The sequence below is a fragment of the Anomaloglossus baeobatrachus genome, chromosome 7 (genome assembly GCF_048569485.1).
Source record: "Anomaloglossus baeobatrachus isolate aAnoBae1 chromosome 7, aAnoBae1.hap1, whole genome shotgun sequence".
Classification (NCBI taxonomy): domain Eukaryota; kingdom Metazoa; phylum Chordata; class Amphibia; order Anura; family Aromobatidae; genus Anomaloglossus; species Anomaloglossus baeobatrachus.
Genome location: NC_134359.1, coordinates 295,112,192 through 295,131,214, shown reverse-complemented (window position 1 = coordinate 295,131,214; position 19,023 = coordinate 295,112,192). Strand labels below are relative to the sequence as shown.

Genomic DNA, 19,023 nt, shown 5'->3' with positions numbered 1-19,023 from the left:
GGCTCAGCAGCCAGTATCACACATGGTGGGATTAGATACACGGCTCAGCAGACAGTATCATACAGGAGAGGATTAGATACACAGCTCAGCAGACAGTATCACACAGGATAGGATTAGATACATGGTTTAGCAGACAGTATCACACAGCACAGGATTAGATACACGGCTCAACAGACAGTATCACACGGGACAGGATTAGATACACAGCTCAGCAGACAGTATCACACAGGATAGGATTAGATACACAGCTCAGCAGACCGTATCACACAGGAGAGGATTAGATACACGGCTCAGCAGACAGTATTACACATGATAAGATTAGATACACAGCTCAGCAGACAGTATTACACAGGACAGGATTAGATACACGGCTCAGCAGACAGTATCACACAGGAGAGGATTAGATGCACAGCTCAGCAGACAGTATCACACAGGACAGGATTAGATACACGGCTCAGCAGACAGTATCACACAGGAGAGGATTAGATACACAGCTCAGCAGACAGTATCACACAGGAGAGGATTAGATACACAGCTCAGCAGACAGTATCACACAGGACAGGATTAGATACACAGCTCAGCAGACAGTATCACACAGGATAGGATTAGATACACAGCTCAGCAGACCGTATCACACAGGAGAGGATTAGATACACGGCTCAGCAGACAGTATTACACATGATAAGATTAGATACACAGCTCAGCAGACAGTATCACACAGGACAGGATTAGATACACGGCTCAGCAGACAGTATTACACATGATGGGATTAGATACACAGCTCAGCAGACAGTATTACACATGATGGGATTAGATACACAGCTCAGCAGACAGTATCACACAGGATAGGATTAGATACACAGCTCAGCAGACAGTTTTACACAGGATAGGATTAGATACACAGCTCAGCAGACAGTTTTACACAGGACAGGATTAGATACACAGCTCAGCAGACAGTTTTACACAGGATAGGATTAGATACACAGCTCAGCAGACAGTTTTACACAGGATAGGATTAGATACACAGCTCAGCAGACAGTTTTACACAGGATAGGATTAGATACACAGCTCAGCAGACAGTATTACACATGATGGGATTAGATACACAGCTCAGCAGACAGTATCACACAGGATAGGATTAGATACACAGCTCAGCAGACAGTATTACACAGGACAGGATTAGATACATAGCTCAGCAGACAGTATTACACAGGACAGGATTAGATACATAGCTCAGCAGACATTACACATGATAAGATTAGATACGTGGCTTAGCAGGATCAGATACCGCGTCTGCGGCCAGTGATGGGGTAATGGTCTGCGGGTCTGTGTCTGCTGGTCAGGACACTGATAAGTGGTTCTCCCGCTGTTTGCGGATCAGGTCGGGGTCAGATAAGAGCGGCCGAGACGAGACATTTCCAGGATTTTGGTGGAACACAATGTTCTGGGGCGACTATCCCCTCCTGTATTATCCACGGCCATATCCCGGGAGCGAGGATATCGAGGAATATATCACCCTGCAAGAGGGGGAAGAAATATACACAGGGGCGTACATAGAAATCATGAGACCCCATAGCAGAATTTCTAATACCCCGCCCCAAAAGAATAAAAAAAATATTCGGCTGTGTCACAGAAGAGCGTAATTTCCCTCCTATTGAAGCCCCTAGATTCCCTTTTCATTGCAGCCGTAAAGTATGATGCCAACAGACACTGTATGATGGCCCTACTGTACCCCCTTCAACTACCACAGCTATAAATGGTGACCCCCAACACAGCAAGATCCCCAACTGTGACCCCCACACAGCCCTCCATACAGTATAATATCAAATATCTGTAGATAAAGTATAAAGGCTAACTCATAGCCTTCCAAATAACAGAATGGCCCCACAAAGCCTTCCATATAGTATAATGGCCCACACATAGTCCCATATTCCACCATATAGTATTATGCAACCCCCCTGTAGTATCAAGTAGCCCCCATATAGCATTATGCAGCCCCCATATAGTATTATGCAGCCCCCATATAGTAGTATGCAGCCCTTATATTCCTCCATATAGTATTATGCAACCCCCTTTAGTATCATGTATCCCCCATATAGCATTATGCAACACCCATATTGTAGTATACAGCCCGCATATAGTATTATGCAGCCCCCATATTGTAGTATGTAGCCCCCATATAGTAGTATGCAGCCCCATATAGTATTATGCATCCTCATATAGCTTTATGCAGCCCCATATAGTATTATGCAGCCCCTATATTGTCTTATGCAGCCCCAATATAGCATTATGCAGCCACCATATAGTAGTATGCAGCCCTTATATTCCTCCATATAGTATTATGCAACCCCCTTTAGTATCATGTATCCCCCATATAGCATTATGCAACACCCATATTGTAGTATACAGCCCGCATATAGTATTATGCAGCCCCCATATAGTAGTATGCAGCCCCCATATAGTAGCATACAGTCCCCATATAGTATTATACAGCCCGCATATAGTAGTATGCAGCCCCCATATAGTAGTATGCAGCCCCCATATAGTCTTATGCAGACCCCATTTAGTCTTATGCAGCCACATATAGCATTATGCAGCCACCATATAGCATTATGCAGCCACCATATAGTAATATGCAGCCCTTATATTCCTCCATATAGTATTATGCAACCCCCTTTAGTATCATGTATCCCCCATATAGCATTATGCAACACCCATATTGTAGTATACACCCCCATATAGTAGCATGCAGTCCCCATATAGTATTATGCAACCCCCTTTAGTATCATGTATCCCCCATATAGCATTATGCAACACCCATATTGTAGTATACAGCCCGCGTATAGTATTATGCAGCCCCCATATAGTAGTATGCAGCCCCCATATAGTAGCATACAGTCCCCATATAGTATTATACAGCCCGCATATAGTAGTATGCAGCCCCCATATAGTAGTATGCAGCCCCCATATAGTCTTATGCAGCCCCCATTTAGTCTTATGCAGCCACATATAGCATTATGCAGCCACCATATAGCATTATGCAGCCACCATATAGTAATATGCAGCCCTTATATTCCTCCATATAGTATTATGCAATCCCCTTTAGTATCATGTATCCCCCATATAGCATTATGCAACACCCATATTGTAGTATACACCCCCATATAGTAGCATGCAGTCCCCATATAGTATTATGCAACCCCTTTAGTATCATGTATCCCCCATATAGCATTATGCAACACCCATATTGTAGTATACAGCCCGCGTATAGTATTATGCAGCCCCCATATAGTATTATGCAGCCCCCATATAGTATTATACACCCCCATATAGTATTATGCAGCCTCATATAGCATTATGCACCCTCAGTTGTCTGGCCATCGTGATTACATAAATACTCACTTCTCCTCACTTCACTATTCCCCCACTGCTCCGGTCTCCTCAGCATGTCCACTGTTCTACTGCTCTGCACATCTCCGTACAGCAGGCGCGCAGTAGTGATGTCATCATGCTCCACAAGTCAAAGCGCTGCAGACACAGCTGGAGAATGATGAGTGAGACAGTGCTCCGCTCCTTCTCTCATCATTGCTTTTAAATGCATCGGTATCTGTGATGCTAATACAACTGAAAGTGTGGTCCTCGGCGGGGGGGGGGGGGGGCCCGGTCCCAGAGCTGGTATTGGGGCCCCTTTGACTCACTGGTCCCATAGCGGTCATGTGGCCTGCCACCATTGGTCGTATGTCAGTGTCTGCAGAACATCACATCCTAGAGAAGACACAGGGGGCAAAGACAGAAAAGCGAAGTGTGATGGCTGATAACAGGAAGATATAGATTGTAGTCTTGTCCTACAGTCACCTCCCCCAGTAATGGCTGACAACAGAGAGTAAAGGATTGCAGTCACCTGTGCTACAGTCTCCTCACCCACTACTGGCTGATAACAGAGAGTAATAGATTGTAGTCAACTGTCCTACAGTCTCCTACCTCAGTAATGGCTGATAACAGGGAATAATAGATTGTACTCACTGGTCGTCTAATCTCGTCCCTCATTAATGGCTGATAACAGGGAGTAATAGCTTGTACTATCCTGTTCTAGTCTCCTCCCCCAGTAATGGTTGATAACAGGGAGTAATAGATTGTAGTCACCTGTCCTACAGTCTCCTCCCCCAATAATGGCTGATAACAGGGAGTAATAGACTGTAGTAGTCACTATCCTACAGTCTCCGACCTCAGTAATGGTTGATAACAGGGAGTAATAGCTTGTACTCATCTGTCCTACAGTCTCCTCCCCCCGTAATGGCTGATAACAGGGAGTTATAGATTGTACTCACCTGTCCTACAGTCTCCTCCACCAGTAATGGCTGATAACAGGGAGTAATAGCTTGTACTCACCTGTCCTACAGTCTCCTACCCCTCCGCCCCCAGTAATGGCTGATAACAGGGAGTAATAGATTGTACTATCCTGTTCTACAGTCTCCGCCCCCAGTAATGGCTGATAACAGGGAGTCTTAGCTTGTACTCACCTGTCCTACAGTCTCCTCCCCCAGTAATGGCTGATAACAGGGAGTAATAGATTGTACTCACCTGTCCTACAGTCTCATCCCCCAGTACTGGCTGATAACAGGGAGTAATAGCTTGTACTCACCTGTCCTACAGTCTCCTCCCCCAGTACTGGCTGATAACAGGGAGTAATAGATTGTACTCACCTGTCCTACAGTCTCCTACCCCTCCGCCCCCAGTACTGGCTGATAACAGAGTGTAATAGATTGTACTCACCTGTCCTACAGTCTCCTCCCCCACTAATGGCTGATAACAGGGAGTAATAGATTGTACTCACCTGTCCTACAGTCTCATCCCCCAGTACTGGCTGATAACAGGGAGTAATAGCTTGTACTCACCTGTCCTACAGTCTCCTCCCCCAGTACTGGCTGATAACAGGGAGTAATAGATTGTACTCACCTGTCCTACAGTCTCCTTTCCCAGTAATGGCTGATAACAGGGAGTAATAGCTTGTACTCACCTGTCCTACAGTCTCCTCCCCCAGTAATGGCTGATAACAGGGAGTAATAGATTGTACTATCCTGTTCTACAGTCTCCTCCCCCAGTAATGGCTGATAACAGGGAGTAATAGCTTGTACTCACCTGTCCTACAGTCTCTTCCCCCAGTAATGGCTGATAACAGGGAGTAATAGCTTGTACTCACCTGTCCTACAGTTACTTCCCCCAGTAATGGCTGATAAGAGGGAGTAATAGATTGTAGTCACATGTCCTACAGTCTCCTCCCCCAATAATGGCTGATAACAGGGAGTAATAGACTGTAGTAGTCACCTATCCTACAGTCTACGACCTCAGTAATGGTTGATAACAGGGAGTAATAGCTTGTACTCATCTGTCCTACAGTCTCCTCCCCCAGTAATGGCTGATAACAGGGAGTAATAGATTGTAGTCACCTGTCCTACAGTCTCCGCCCTCAGTAATGGTTGATAACAGAGAGTCATAGATTGTAGTCACCTGTTCTACAGTCTCCTACCCCAGTATTGGCTGATAACAGAGAGTAATAGATTGTACTCACCTGTCCTACAGTCTCCTCCACCAGTAATGGCTGATAACAGGGAGTAATAGCTTGTACTCACCTGTCCTACAGTCTCCTACCCCTCCGCCGCCAGTACTGGCTGATAACAGAGAGTAATAGATTGTACTCACCTGTCCTACAGTCTCCTCCCCCACTAATGGCTGATAACAGGGAGTAATAGCTTGTACTCACCTGTCCTACAGTCTCCTCCCCCAGTAATGGCTGATAACAGGGAGTAATAGATTGTACTATCCTGTTCTACAGTCTCCTCCCCCAATAATGGCTGAGAACAGGGAGTAATAGATTGTAGTCACCTGTCCTACAGTCTCCTCCCCCAGTAATGGTTGATAACAGAGAGTAATAGATTGTAGTCACCTGTCCTACTATCTCCTCCCTCAGTAATGGCTGATAATAGAGAGTAATAGATGGTACTCATCTGTCCTACAGTCTCCTACCCCAGTAATGGCTGATAACAGAGAGTAATAGATTGTACTCACCTGTCCTACAGTCTCCTCCACCAGTAATGGCTGATAACAGGGAGTAATAGCTTGTACTCACCTGTCCTACAGTCTCCTCCCCCACTAATGGCTGATAACAGGGAGTAATAGCTTGTACTCACCTGTCCTACAGTCTCCTCCCCCACTAATGGCTGATAACAGGGAGTAATAGCTTGTACTCACCTGTCCTACAGTCTCCTCCCCCAGTAATGGCTGATAACAGGGAGTCTTAGCTTGTACTCACCTGTCCTACAGTCTCCTCCCCCAGTAATGGCTGATAACAGGGAGTAATAGATTGTAGTCACCTGTCCTACAGTCTCCTCCCCCAATAATGGCTGATAACAGGGAGTAATAGACTGTAGTAGTCACCTGTTCTACAGTCTCCGCCCTCAGTAATGGTTGATAACAGGGAATAATAGCTTGTACTCATCTGTCCTACAGTCTCCTCCCCCAGTAATGGTTGATAACAGAGAGTAATAGATTGTAGTCACCTGTCCTAAAGTCTCCGCCCCCAGTAATGGCTGATAATAGAGAGTAATAGATGGTACTCAACTGTCCTACAGTCTTCTCCACCAGTAATGGCTGACAACAGGGAGTAATAGATTGTAGTCACCTGTTCTACAGTCTCCTCCCCCAGTAATGGCTGATAACAGGGAGTAATAGCTTGTACTCACCTGTCCCACAGTCTCCTCCCCCACTAATGGCTGATAACAGGGAGTAATAGCTTGTACCCACCTGTCCTACAGTCTCCTCCCCCAGTAATGGCTTATAACAGGGAGTAATAGCTTGTACTCACCTATCCTACAGTCTCCTCCCCTAGTAATGGCTGATAACAGGGAGTAATAGATTGTACTATCCTGTTCTACAGTCTCCTCCCCCAGTAATGGCTGATAACAGGGAGTCTTAGCTTGTACTCACCTGTCCTACAGTCTCCTCCCCCAGTAATGGCTGATAACAGGGAGTAATAGATTGTAGTCACCTGTCCTACAGTCTCCTCCCCCAATAATGGCTGATAACAGGGAGTAATAGACTATAGTAGTCATCTGTCCTACAGTCTCCTCCCCCAATAATGGCTGATAATAAAGAGTAATAGATGGTACTCATCTGTCCTACAGTCTCCTACCCCAGTAATGGCTGATAACAGGGAGTAATAGATTGCACTCACCTGTCCTACTGTCTCCTCCCCCAGTAATGGCTGATAACAGGGAGTAATAGATTGTACTCACCTGTTCTACAGTCTCCTCCCCCAGTAATGGCTGATAACAGGGAGTAATAGCTTGTACTCACCTGTCCTACAGTCTCCTCCCCCCAGTAATGGCTGATAACAGAGAGTAATAGATTGTACTCACCTGTCCTACAGTCTCCTACCCCAGTAATGGCTGATAACAGGGAGTAATAGATTGCACTCACCTGTCCTACTGTCTCCTCCCCCAGTAATGGCTGATAACAGGGAGTAATAGATTGTACTCACCTGTTCTACAGTCTCCTCCCCCAGTAATTGCTGATAACAGGGAGTAATAGCTTGTACTCACCTGTCCTACAGTCTCCTCCCCCCAGTAATGGCTGATAACAGGGAGTAATAGCTTGTACTCACCTGTCCTACAGTCTCCTCCCCCAGTAATGGCTGATAACAGAGAGTAATAGATTGTAGTCACCTGTTCTACAGTCTCCTCCCGCAGTACTGGCTGATAACACGGAGTAATAGATTGCACTCACCTGTCCTACTGTCTCCTCCCCCAGTAATGGCTGATAACAGGGTGTAATAGATTGTACTCACCTGTCCTACAGTCTCCTCCCCCAGTAATGGCTGATAACAGGGAGTAATAGATTGTACTCACCTGTCCTACAGTCTCCTTCCCCAGTAATGGCTGATAACAGAGAGTAATAGATTGTACTCACCTGTCCTAGTCTCCTCTCCCAGTAATGGCTGATAACAGAGAGTAATAGATTGTACTCACCTGTCCTACAGTCTCCTCCCCCAGTAATGGCTGATAATAGAGAGTAATAGATTGTACTCACCTCTCCTACAGTCTCCTCCCCTAGTACTGGCTGATAACAGGGAGTAATAGATTGTACTCACCTGTTTCTATAATGGGGCTTGTTGGGTTTCCTGACATATATCCTTATTATTATTATTATTATTTATTATTATAGCGCCATTTATTCCATGGCGCTTTACAAGTGAAAGGGTATACGTACAACAATCATTAACAGTACATAACAGACTGGTACAGGAGGAGAGAGGACCCTGCCCGCGAGGGCTCACAGTCTACAGGAGGAGAGAGGACCCTGCCCGCGAGGGCTCACAGTCTACAGGAGGAGAGAGGACCCTGCCCGCGAGGGCTCACAGTCTACAGGAGGAGAGAGGACCCTGCCCGCGAGGGCTCACAGTCTACAGGGAATGGGTGATGGTACAATAGGTGAGGACTTATCTCTCTATATTTCAGCACTGTCTCTTTAAATGATTTACTGGTTACTAAGCAACAAAGCCCCGCCCAGGGACTCTATCAGCTGTTCCTAGAAGCTTGTGATTGCGTTTCCTAGGTAACCAGGCAGAACTGTGTGTGGAACGCAAGTCACTTCCTGTTTCCGGGTATAACAGGAAGTCATTGTTGCTTAGCAACCATAAAGCTACGGCTGCACATTAAGGCTTGTCTCGTGCATTGTTTTCCCTCCGCTTTATATACATCAGACTCTTTTTCTTTGGGTTATATAGAGTGAGATTCCTGCCAGAAAACCTACAGAATCCTGTGTCTCCCGGGCATGCTGGGAGTTGTAGTCTGCCTTTTATCGTCCCTCCATTATTATTAGATTTAGTATAGGTGACGTCGCCGTCCCTTTAATTATTGGGCCCCTCCGGAGCTGTAATCCTTGTGTTTCCCCTCCCTGTCGCTATCTGTTCGCCAGGTCTCCGTGGTAACCGCTCTCCCTGCTGTAAACATATCCTGCCCCGGGTGACTCCTGTGGCTCGGTGGTGTGTGACAACCATGGACGCCTCTGTAGACAGCGACGTGTCTCTGAAGGAGCAGGTCCGGCAGCTGAGCAACGAGAACGTGAGTCCTTCACAAATAACCTCCGGCTAAACATGGCGGCCGCGGGGGGCTGTGATCCGGGGGGTCCATCAGTCAGGTCTGTCCTGGATGGTCAAGATCTGGGGGCTCTTGGTGGGGCCCCAGGTTACGCCCTCAGACCGCACATATTCGGGGGCTCCCCACTATCGTAAACATGTAGAAAAGCTGATGAAGGGTCAACAAGGACTGCGAAACGGGTGGATCTCTATGCTCTAGATACATATAGGTCTTCTGTGGAGCCAACATGGGGTCCACACCAACGCCCATCATCAGATATGGGGTTGGGACGGTATTTACCTCGAAACGTGTTTCTGTGTCACTCCATCAATGGTCGGCCAGGATAAGGGGGTCTGTGACCCAACCTGACATGGACAACCAAGGACCTCCATAGTTGGGAGACCCTTCCACGCTCGGCCGGTGTTGACCTGAGTCTGTTTTTTTTCTCCCTCTCAGATTCAGCTGCAGGATCGTAACGAGAGGTTGTACGCCAAGATGACCGAACTGCAGGACAAGATGGGGAAACTGGCCGGGTCCAAGACGGACCTGTCCTCGCGGCTGGTGCTCAGTGAGGAGGAGAAGCTCAAGGTATGAGGGATCTGGAAGATGTGTTGGGTTGTTGATCAAGATTGTAGATAGTTCAAGTAGTATATTCTAGATCTAGTTTGTTAATATTCAATGTTCTAGATTAGTGTTATTTTCTAGAACTGGGTCATTATGGTTTAATATTCTAGATCTGGGTGGATAAGATGTAATGTTCTAGAATTAGATGATTCCTGTTGTAGTCTGTAGATCTGGATAGTTACCATTCATGTTCTAGATCTAGATGTTACGGCCATATGTTGTAGATCTGGATAGCTACCATGGCATGTTCTAGATCTGGATCGTTACGGTTGTATATTTTAGAAAGAGATGGTTATGGTTGTATTAGCTAGAACTGCATGTTTATGGCCATATGTTCTAGATATGGTTGTATATTCTAGAGCTGGGTGGGTATGGTTGTATGCTCTAGAAATAGATGGTTATGGTTGTATTTTCTAGATCTGGTTGGGCAAGGTTGTATAAACTAGAAATAGACGGTTACGGTTGTATTTTCTAGATCTGGGCCGTTATGGTTGTATATTCTAAATCTGGGTGGTTACGGTTCTATGTTCTAGAATTAGATGGTTAAGTTGCATTTTCTAGATCTGTATAGTTACAACTGTATGTTCTAGATCCAGATGGTTAGAGTTGCATCTTCTAGATTTGGATGTTGTAGAAATAGATTGTTATGGTTGTATTATCTAGAACAACATGTTTATGGCTAAAGGTTCCAGATCTAGATGGTTAGGGTTGTATATTCTAGATCTGGGTGGTAATAGTTTTATGCTCTAGAAATAGATGGTTAAGGTTGCATGTTCTACATCAGGATCGTAATGGTTGTGTCTTCCAGAAATATCTAGTTACAGATGTTTTTTTTTCTAGAATGACATGTTTATGGTTGCTTGTTCCAAATCTGGGCAGTTAGGGTTGTATGTTCTAGATCTAGTTGGTTAATGTTGTATGTTCTAGAAATAGATGGTTATGGGTGTATGTCCTAGAACTACATATTTACAGTTACATGTTCCAGATTTAGAAGGTTTTGATTTTATGTTCTAGATGTATTTAAAGTTGTATGTCTAGAAATGGATGATAATGCTTCTATGTTCTAGATCTAGGTGGTCACGGTTCTATAAATATTGGGTTACAGTTGTATGTTCTAGTTCTATATTGTTACAGTTGTATGCTCAAGATCTAGGTGGTTACGATTGCATGTTCTAGATTTAGATAGTTATGGTTCTATGTTCTAGATTTAGATGGTTACAGTTGTATGTTTTGATCCTAGTTGGTGAAAGTTGGGTGTTCTAGAACTAGATCTAGATAATTAAGGTTGTATGGTCTAGAAATAGAGTGGCTGTGGTTGTATTTCTCGAACTAGATGGTTTACATTGTATACTCTAGAACCGGATGGTTGAAGGTGCATGGTTTAGATGTAGATGGTTACGGCTGTATGTTCTAGAACTCTGCTGTCCCATTATGTAGAACCTGCCCCATATATTCTCTAACCCTCCATGTCATGGATTTGGGCACGGGAGATGCAGACGTATCACTCCGACTCTCTGTGTGCCACCCTTCATTGGGGTCTAGAAAGCTGAGATAGGAGAAGCTGTTTGATGAGACATTTAGGAAACTCCATGGTCATCGATATATCGGAACTTTTATTTTTACTGTACCCCCAAGTTCGGTAACTCGGTGTTCGGTGACTCCTACATTTCATCCTTCACAGATTTCTAAAGAGTTGATCGAACTTCAGATTGAAACCAACAAAATCAGGGAGCACTACGAGGCCGAGACATTCGAACTCAAGAATACGGTGAGTTGTACCCAAGAAGTTAGGAATGGAGATCATCTTCTGGCTGAGCTTTTTCTGGTACCCAGGAGCCAAGCTGGGTGGAAGTATCAGAAGTATCTGGTAAAATAGAAGGTTCCTTCTACTTAACCTGTAGATCTTGACATTGGAGAACCGGCTGATGACTGTGGAGCTTCACAAGGAGAAGCTGAGTGGAGAGTACGAGGCTTTGAAGGATCGTCTCCGATCGGTGGAGATCAACCGTAAGGAGTTGGCTGACGAGTACATCGTTCTGAAGAGTAATTACTTGGCATTGAGCAAAGAGCATGAGCATGAGGTGAGGAACAAAGAGGTTTAGTAACATTCCCTGCCCCATCAGCCATGTGTATCTATGGGGCTTCATGGAATCCTCTTGACGTCTTCATCCCTCTACTGACAGGTGGGCAAAAATGATGAGCTGAGCATGGAGCTTCTCAATCTGGTCAACCGAGAGAAAGACGACACCTACGCCCAGTCTCGAGCTCTGGTCAACGAGGCCACAGCAGAACTGGACAGGGTGCGAGCCATGGTTAACCGCCTATCAGCTCGTAAGATCAAGGTACGTAGGTCAGATCCACATCATTGCTGTGTCTGGCTTAAAGGGGCTTTCCATGTCGATGTATCAGATGCACGGTTGTCATGAAGACCTTCTCTGGTTCCTAAAGAGGCTGTCCTACCAGGACAGCACCTGTCCATAAAAGCACTGCACCTGACAGGAATGAGGAGGAGAGAAGTTTTCATCAGATACTCTATTCAGGCTTCAGGCCTACAACTTTAATACAATATATCTCGGCCTAGAAGTAAGATACAAACAAAAAGTTTTCAGATTCTGAACTTTTAGAAGTTACTTTTATGAGGTTTCCTTAAAGTCACTTAAAATCCCTAACATTCCCTTTAAGACAGGGTTGGTAAAAGGAATCACAGGTAAAACTGGCTTGTAGTTGACCTAAAACTCCTGAGATGTTGTGTTTTTCTCAGCCTGAAGAGTTGGTGGCCTCAGAGCACGAGCGGAAAAAACTGGAAAGAAATGTAAGTCGTGATTTCCCGCTTGCTCATGATATTGATAGAATGGCAGATACATGAGCAATCTTTCTCATTCTTGACTTCTTCAACACTTGGAACTTTACGTCTCTGCAGCTTTTCGGAAACCAGGATGAAATTAAGGAAGAGATTGAGAGCATGAAGAAGATCCATGACACTCAGCAGCATAAGCTAGAGGAGCGAGTGTAAGCAGCACCCAAGGGTCCTCCAAGATCCAGGAAACAAGTAAGACATCACCAGTCTCATATATTACCTGTAACCACAGGATCGCCATGGGTAAGGAGCTGCAAGAGGCGAAAAGAGCCATCCGCAACACACAGCACAAGATGGCCGAACAGTCCGCAGTGAGTGACGGGGCTGGGGCACCATTTTTAACTATAGCCTATGGTTCTTCTCTATCACCAGAGCAGAGGGGTATCTTAGGATACATGTCTGTCTATTCTTCAGGTTCTCTTGACGTCGCAAAGTCAGCTCAAGGAGGTTGAGGCAGAAAACTCGCGTCTCCAGATGCAACTGAAGGAGCTTAATGAGGAGTATCGCTCCAGACTCAACCGCTACATCCAGGACCTAGCGGTGAGGGTCCAAAAATATAGCTTCTCCTAAATGTAGGAGGGTGGCGGGGGTGTGAGAGGATTACAGGATGACAGAGGGGATGTAAATGATGGTGAGAGATGTAAGAAGACGGTAGGATGAGGGAATGTAAGGCGATGGCGGGATGTAGGATGATGGTGGGATGTAGGACGTTGGTGGGATGTGGGACGATGGTGGGATGTGGGACGATGGTGGGATGTGGGACGATGGTGGGATGTGGGACGATGGTGGGATGATGGTGGGATGTGGTAGGATGGTGGGATGTGGGACGATGGTGGGATGTGGACGATGGTGGGATGTGGGACGATGGTGGGATGTGGGACGATGGTGGGATGTGGGACGATGGTGGGATGTGGGACGATGGTGGGATGTGGGACGATGGTGGGATGTGGGACGATGGTGGGATGTCGGACGATGGTGGGATGTCGGACGATGGTGGGATGTGGGACGATGGTTCAATGTAAGGCGATTCTGGGATGTACGATGATGACGGGATTTAGAACGATCGTGTGATGTAGGACGATGGTGGGAGTGGGACGATGGTGTGATGTAAAACGATGGTGAGATGTAGGACGATGGTGAGATGTAGGACGATGGTTGGATGTAAGGCGATGGTTGGATGTAAGGCGATGATGGGATGTAGAACGATGGTGGGATATAGGACGATGGTGGATGTAGGACGATGGTTGGATGTAAGGCGATCATGGGATGTAGGACGATGGTGGGATATAGGACGATGGTGGATGTAGGATGATGGTGTGATGATGGATGATGGTGGATGTAGGACGATGGTGAGATATAGGATGATGGTGAGATGTAGGACGATGGTGGAATGTGGGACGATAGTGAGATGTAGGACGATGGTAGGATATAGGACGATGGTGGATGTAGGATGATGGTGGGATGTGGGACGATGGTGAAGATGTAGGACGTTGGTGGGATGTAGGACGATGGTAGGATCATGGTGTGATGTAGGACGATGATGGGTTGTAGGATGCTGGTGTGTTTATGGATTGTAGGATGATGGTGTGATGAAAGATGATAGTGGGATGTAGGATGATGTGGGATGACTGTGAGATGTAGGATGATGGTGGAATGTAGAATGACGGTGGGATGTAGGATGACGGTGGGATGTAGGATGACGGTGGGATGTAGGATGACGGTGGGATGTAGGATGATGGTGGGATGAAGGACAATGGTGGAATGTAGAATGACAGTGGGATGTAGGATGATGGTGGGATGTAGGACAATGGTGGAATGTAGGACAATGGTGGGATGTAGAATGACGGTGGGATGTAGGACAATGGTGGAATGTAGGACAATGGTGGGATGTAGAATGACGGTGGGATGTAGGACAATGGTGGGATATAGGATGAAGCTTTTGTTCCCTTGTAGGATTACGTGGATGGGAACCTGAGAAATGGTACAGGAGGGAAGATGGAGGCCACACGTATGAAGCAGTACGTGGACAGCATGCTCAGTGACATGAAAGCTTCGCACAGGTCTCGGGAGGAGCAGCTGGCGACGGCGACGAGGCAGTACAAGAAGAGGATGCAGAACCTCATCAAGAAACACGAGAGCCTGATGATTGCGTATCGGTAATGTCAGACCCGGATGAGACACTGTTGTGGCCCCGAGCAGGAATCCTAGTGAGGGCCCAGTATGGTCACTATGTCCGGTACTAGTGTCCATGTCCCAGTTAGTTCCTGCCGGGGCCATCACCAAGATGTCTCCTCGTGGTTGCCTGGGTAACCATGTCATACTGGGGGTTGTAGTCCCACCCCAGAGCTGGCATACAGACTCTGATGATGGTTTCCATCCATTTCCAGCATGCAGAGGGAGCAGATCATGGCTCTGGGGAGCAATGACGTGGACCCCGGCCCCCCAGAACATCACTTCTCCATCACTGACCCCGATCTACAGTCCCAGTCATCCATGGAGCTAAACCGACTGCGGGAGGACAAGGCCCGGCTGGAGTCCCAGATCCAGGACCTGAAGGAGAAGGTTGGTGCGATATGTAAATCATGGATTGTGGGCGGAGTTACCCATTCATTATGCAAAATACTTATTGTTCTGTTTTACGTTCCAGAGAAGAATAAATGACAATACGATGTCCAATCAACAGTGAGTAAAATCGCAACGGGCGTGGCTTAGAGGGCATGTCCATGCTTTTTCTACTGCTTGTTTTACCTTCATCTAAAAAAGTAATGCACTACCATGCACAACCTGTGAGCCGGGGTGGCGCTGATCCTGAGAAGAAGGCACCCAGAGGTGCAATTAATGACACTTGGGCATCCTACTTGTCCTGACGGTGACGTTTGTCCCTTTAATACGCAGACAGCGCAGTCAGCTGAGCGAGGAGAACTGGGCCGAGATCCGGAAGCAGCTGAGAGAGTTCACCCACAACACACAGGTATAAGAGGGCGCCCTGCACTGAACACGGCCAGATCTGCAGGAGGGACGGCCGCTGCTGCCACCTGGTGGGAGGACGGCATCTTACACCCAGAAGCTGCAGGATATGTCATATATTTCATTACTGAGCATCGCACGGGCCACAGCTCACATCACAGGTCATTGCTATTTTTTGGGTCAATTAGGAGGATTTAGAGAAGGAGAGAAGTCAACTGCTGGCGAGAGCGGTGATAGCGGAGGAGCAGGTGGCGGAGCTGCAGGAGTATGTGGACAAGCACCTAGGAAGGTGAGGACAGCTCCATCTGTATCATACTCCAGAGCTGCACTCACTATTCTGCTGGTGCAGTCACTGTGTGCATACATTACTGATCCTGAGTTACATCCTGTATTATACTCCAGAGCTGCACTCACTATTCTGCTGCTGCAGTCACTGTGTACATACATTACATTACTGATCCTGAGTTACCTCCTGTATTATACTCCAGAGCTGCACTCACTATTCTGCTGGTGCAGTCACTGTGTACATACATTACAGATCCTGAGTTACCTCCTGTATTATACTCCAGAGCTGCACTCACTATTCTGCTGGTGCAGTCACTGTGTACATACATTACTGATCCTGAGTTACCTCCTGTATTATACTCCAGAGCTGCACTCACTATTCTGCTGGTGCAGTCACTGTGTGCATACATTACTGATCCTGAGTTACATCCTGTATTATACTCCAGAGCTGCACTCACTATTCTGCTGCTGCAGTCACTGTGTACATACATTACATTACTGATCCTGAGTTACCTCCTGTATTATACTCCAGAGCTGCACTCACTATTCTGCTGGTGCAGTCACTGTGTACATACATTACTGATCCTGAGTTACCTCCTGTATTATACTCCAGAGCTGCACTCACTATTCTGCTGGTGCAGTCACTGTGTACATACATTACTGATCCTGAGTTACCTCCTGTATTATACTCCAGAGCTGCACTCACTATTCTGCTGGTGCAGTCACTGTGTACATACCTTACTGATCCTGAGTTACCTCCTGTATTATACTCCAGAGCTGCACTCACTATTCTGCTGGTGCAGTCACTGTGTACATACATTACTGATCCTGAGTTACCTCCTGTATTATACTCCAGAGCTGCACTCACTATTCTGCTGGTGCAGTCACTGTGTACATACCTTACTGATCCTGAGTTACCTCCTGTATTATACTCCAGAGCTGCACTCACTATTCTGCTGGTGCAGTCACTGTGTACATACATTACTGATCCTGAGTTACCTCCTGTATTATACTCCAGAGCTGCACTCACTATTCTGCTGGTGCAGTCACTGTGTACATACATTACAGATCCTGAGTTACCTCCTGTATTATACTCCAGAGCTGCACTCACTATTCTGCTGGTGCAGTCACTGTGTACATACATTACTGATCCTGAGTTACCTCCTGTATTATACTCCAGAGCTGCACTCACTATTCTGCTGGTGCAGCCACTGTGTACATACATTACATTACTGATACTGAGTTACCTCCTGTATTATACTCCAGAGCTGCACTCACTATTCTGCTGGTGCAGTCACTGTGTACATACATTATATTACTGATCCTGAGTTACCTCCTGTATTATACTCCAGAGCTGCACTCACTATTCTGCTGGTGCAGCCACTGTGTACATACATTACAGATCCTGAGTTACCTCCTGTATTATACTCCAGAGCTGCACTCACTATTCTGCTGGTGCAGTCACTGTGTACATACATTACATTACTAATCCTGTATTATACTCCAGAGCTGCACTCACTATTCTGCTGGTGCAGTCACTGTGTACATACATTATATTACTGATCCTGAGTTACCTCCTGTATTATCCTCCAGAGCTGCACTCACTATTCTGCTGGTGCAGCCACTGTGTACATACATTACATTACTGATACTGAGTTACCTCCTGTATTATACTCCAGAGCTGCACTCACTATTCTGCTGGTGCAGTCACTGTGTACATACATTACTGATCCTGAGTTACCTCCTGTATTATACTCCAGAGCTGCACTCACTATTCTGCTGGTGCAGCCACTGTGTACATACATTACATTACTGATACTGAGTTACCTCCTGTATTATACTCCAGAGCTGCACTCACTATTCTGCTGGTGCAGTCACTGTGTACATACATTATATTACTGATCCTGAGTTACCTCCTGTATTATACTCCAGAGCTGCACTCACTATTCTGCTGGTGCAGCCACTGTGTACATACATTACAGATCCTGAGTTACCTCCTGTATTATACTCCAGAGCTGCACTCACTATTCTGCTGGTGCAGTCACTGTGTACATACATTACATTACTAATCCTGTATTATACTCCAGAGCTGCACTCACTATTCTGCTGGTGCAGTCACTGTGTACATACATTATATTACTGATCCTGAGTTACCTCCTGTATTATCCTCCAGAGCTGCACTCACTATTCTGCTGGTGCAGCCACTGTGTACATACATTACATTACTGATACTGAGTTACCTCCTGTATTATACTCCAGAGCTGCACTCACTATTCTGCTGGTGCAGCCACTGTGTACATACATTACATTACTGATACTGAGTTACCTCCTGTATTATACCCCAGAGCTGCACTCACTATTCTGCTGGTGCAGTCACTGTGTACATTACTGATCCTGAGTTACCTCCTGTATTATACTCCAGAGCTGCACTCACTATTCTGCTGGTGCAGTCACTGTGTACATACATTACATTACTGATCCTGAGTTACCTCCTGTATTATACTCCAGAGCTGCACTCACTATTCTGCTGGTGCAGTCACTGTGTACATACATTACATTACTGATCCTGAGTTACCTCCTGTATTATACTCCAGAGCTGCACTCACTGTGTACATACCTTTTCTCTCCCCAGGTATAAGCAGGAGATAATGCGGCTGCGGAGGCTGATGGGCAGTGACGGGCAGAGAGCCTTCAGCGCTGACGCTCCCCAGTCACTGCTTGTCCGTCACACAAGGAGAAGCAGCCATGAGATGTGACTGCCCCCGCTGGCGGTGACTGGTACTGCACAGCACACTCTGTGACCTGCGGAGGACCCGCTGTATAATCAGCACTGATCGGGGGCGGAGCCTCCTCTCACTTTTAATTAAAGGTATATTTATTTTTACACTGAGGCCTGGAAAATATTCATTCTCTTTAGGATCAGCTTTTTGTGCTGCTGCATGAGGTGCCAGCTACAAATGGTGACGCCCCCTCCTGTCTCATCAAGCTCCTGCTCTGTCCCCCATGCTTTACACTGCAGCCCTGCTTCAGTACAAACTCACCAGTAACTCAATACATGGAGACTGTCATCAGACCGCTGCTCTGTCCCCCATGCTTTACACTGCAGCCCTGCTTCAGTACAAACTCACCAGTAACTCAATACATGGAGACTGTCAT

The 19,023-nt window shown here is 46.3% G+C and overlaps 1 protein-coding gene across 1 annotated transcript; it reads left to right on the top strand.

The window, feature by feature from the left end:
• The first annotated feature begins 9,037 nt into the window (after positions 1-9,037).
• CCDC78 (coiled-coil domain containing 78) lies at positions 9,038-18,731 on the top strand. The gene is made up of 15 exons (XM_075319491.1): positions 9,038-9,119; positions 9,591-9,722; positions 11,440-11,526; positions 11,660-11,839; positions 11,942-12,100; positions 12,520-12,570; positions 12,679-12,767; positions 12,848-12,926; positions 13,030-13,155; positions 14,569-14,771; positions 15,003-15,177; positions 15,263-15,297; positions 15,511-15,586; positions 15,771-15,871; positions 18,500-18,731. The coding sequence occupies exons 1-15, from the start codon at positions 9,054-9,056 to the stop codon at positions 18,621-18,623; spliced, it is 1,683 nt and encodes a 560-aa protein (XP_075175606.1). The 5' UTR covers positions 9,038-9,053; the 3' UTR covers positions 18,624-18,731.
• The last annotated feature ends 292 nt before the right edge of the window (positions 18,732-19,023 follow it).

Coding starts and splice junctions, on each gene's coding strand:
- CCDC78 (XM_075319491.1), top strand. CDS start 9,054: ATGGACGCCTCTGTAGACAGCGACGTGTCTCTGAAGGAGCAGGTCCGG. Junction 14,772..15,002: donor AGCCTGATGATTGCGTATCG/GTAATGTCAGAC, acceptor ATCCATTTCCAG/CATGCAGAGGGAGCAGATCA. Junction 15,872..18,499: donor GTGGACAAGCACCTAGGAAG/GTGAGGACAGCT, acceptor TTCTCTCCCCAG/GTATAAGCAGGAGATAATGC.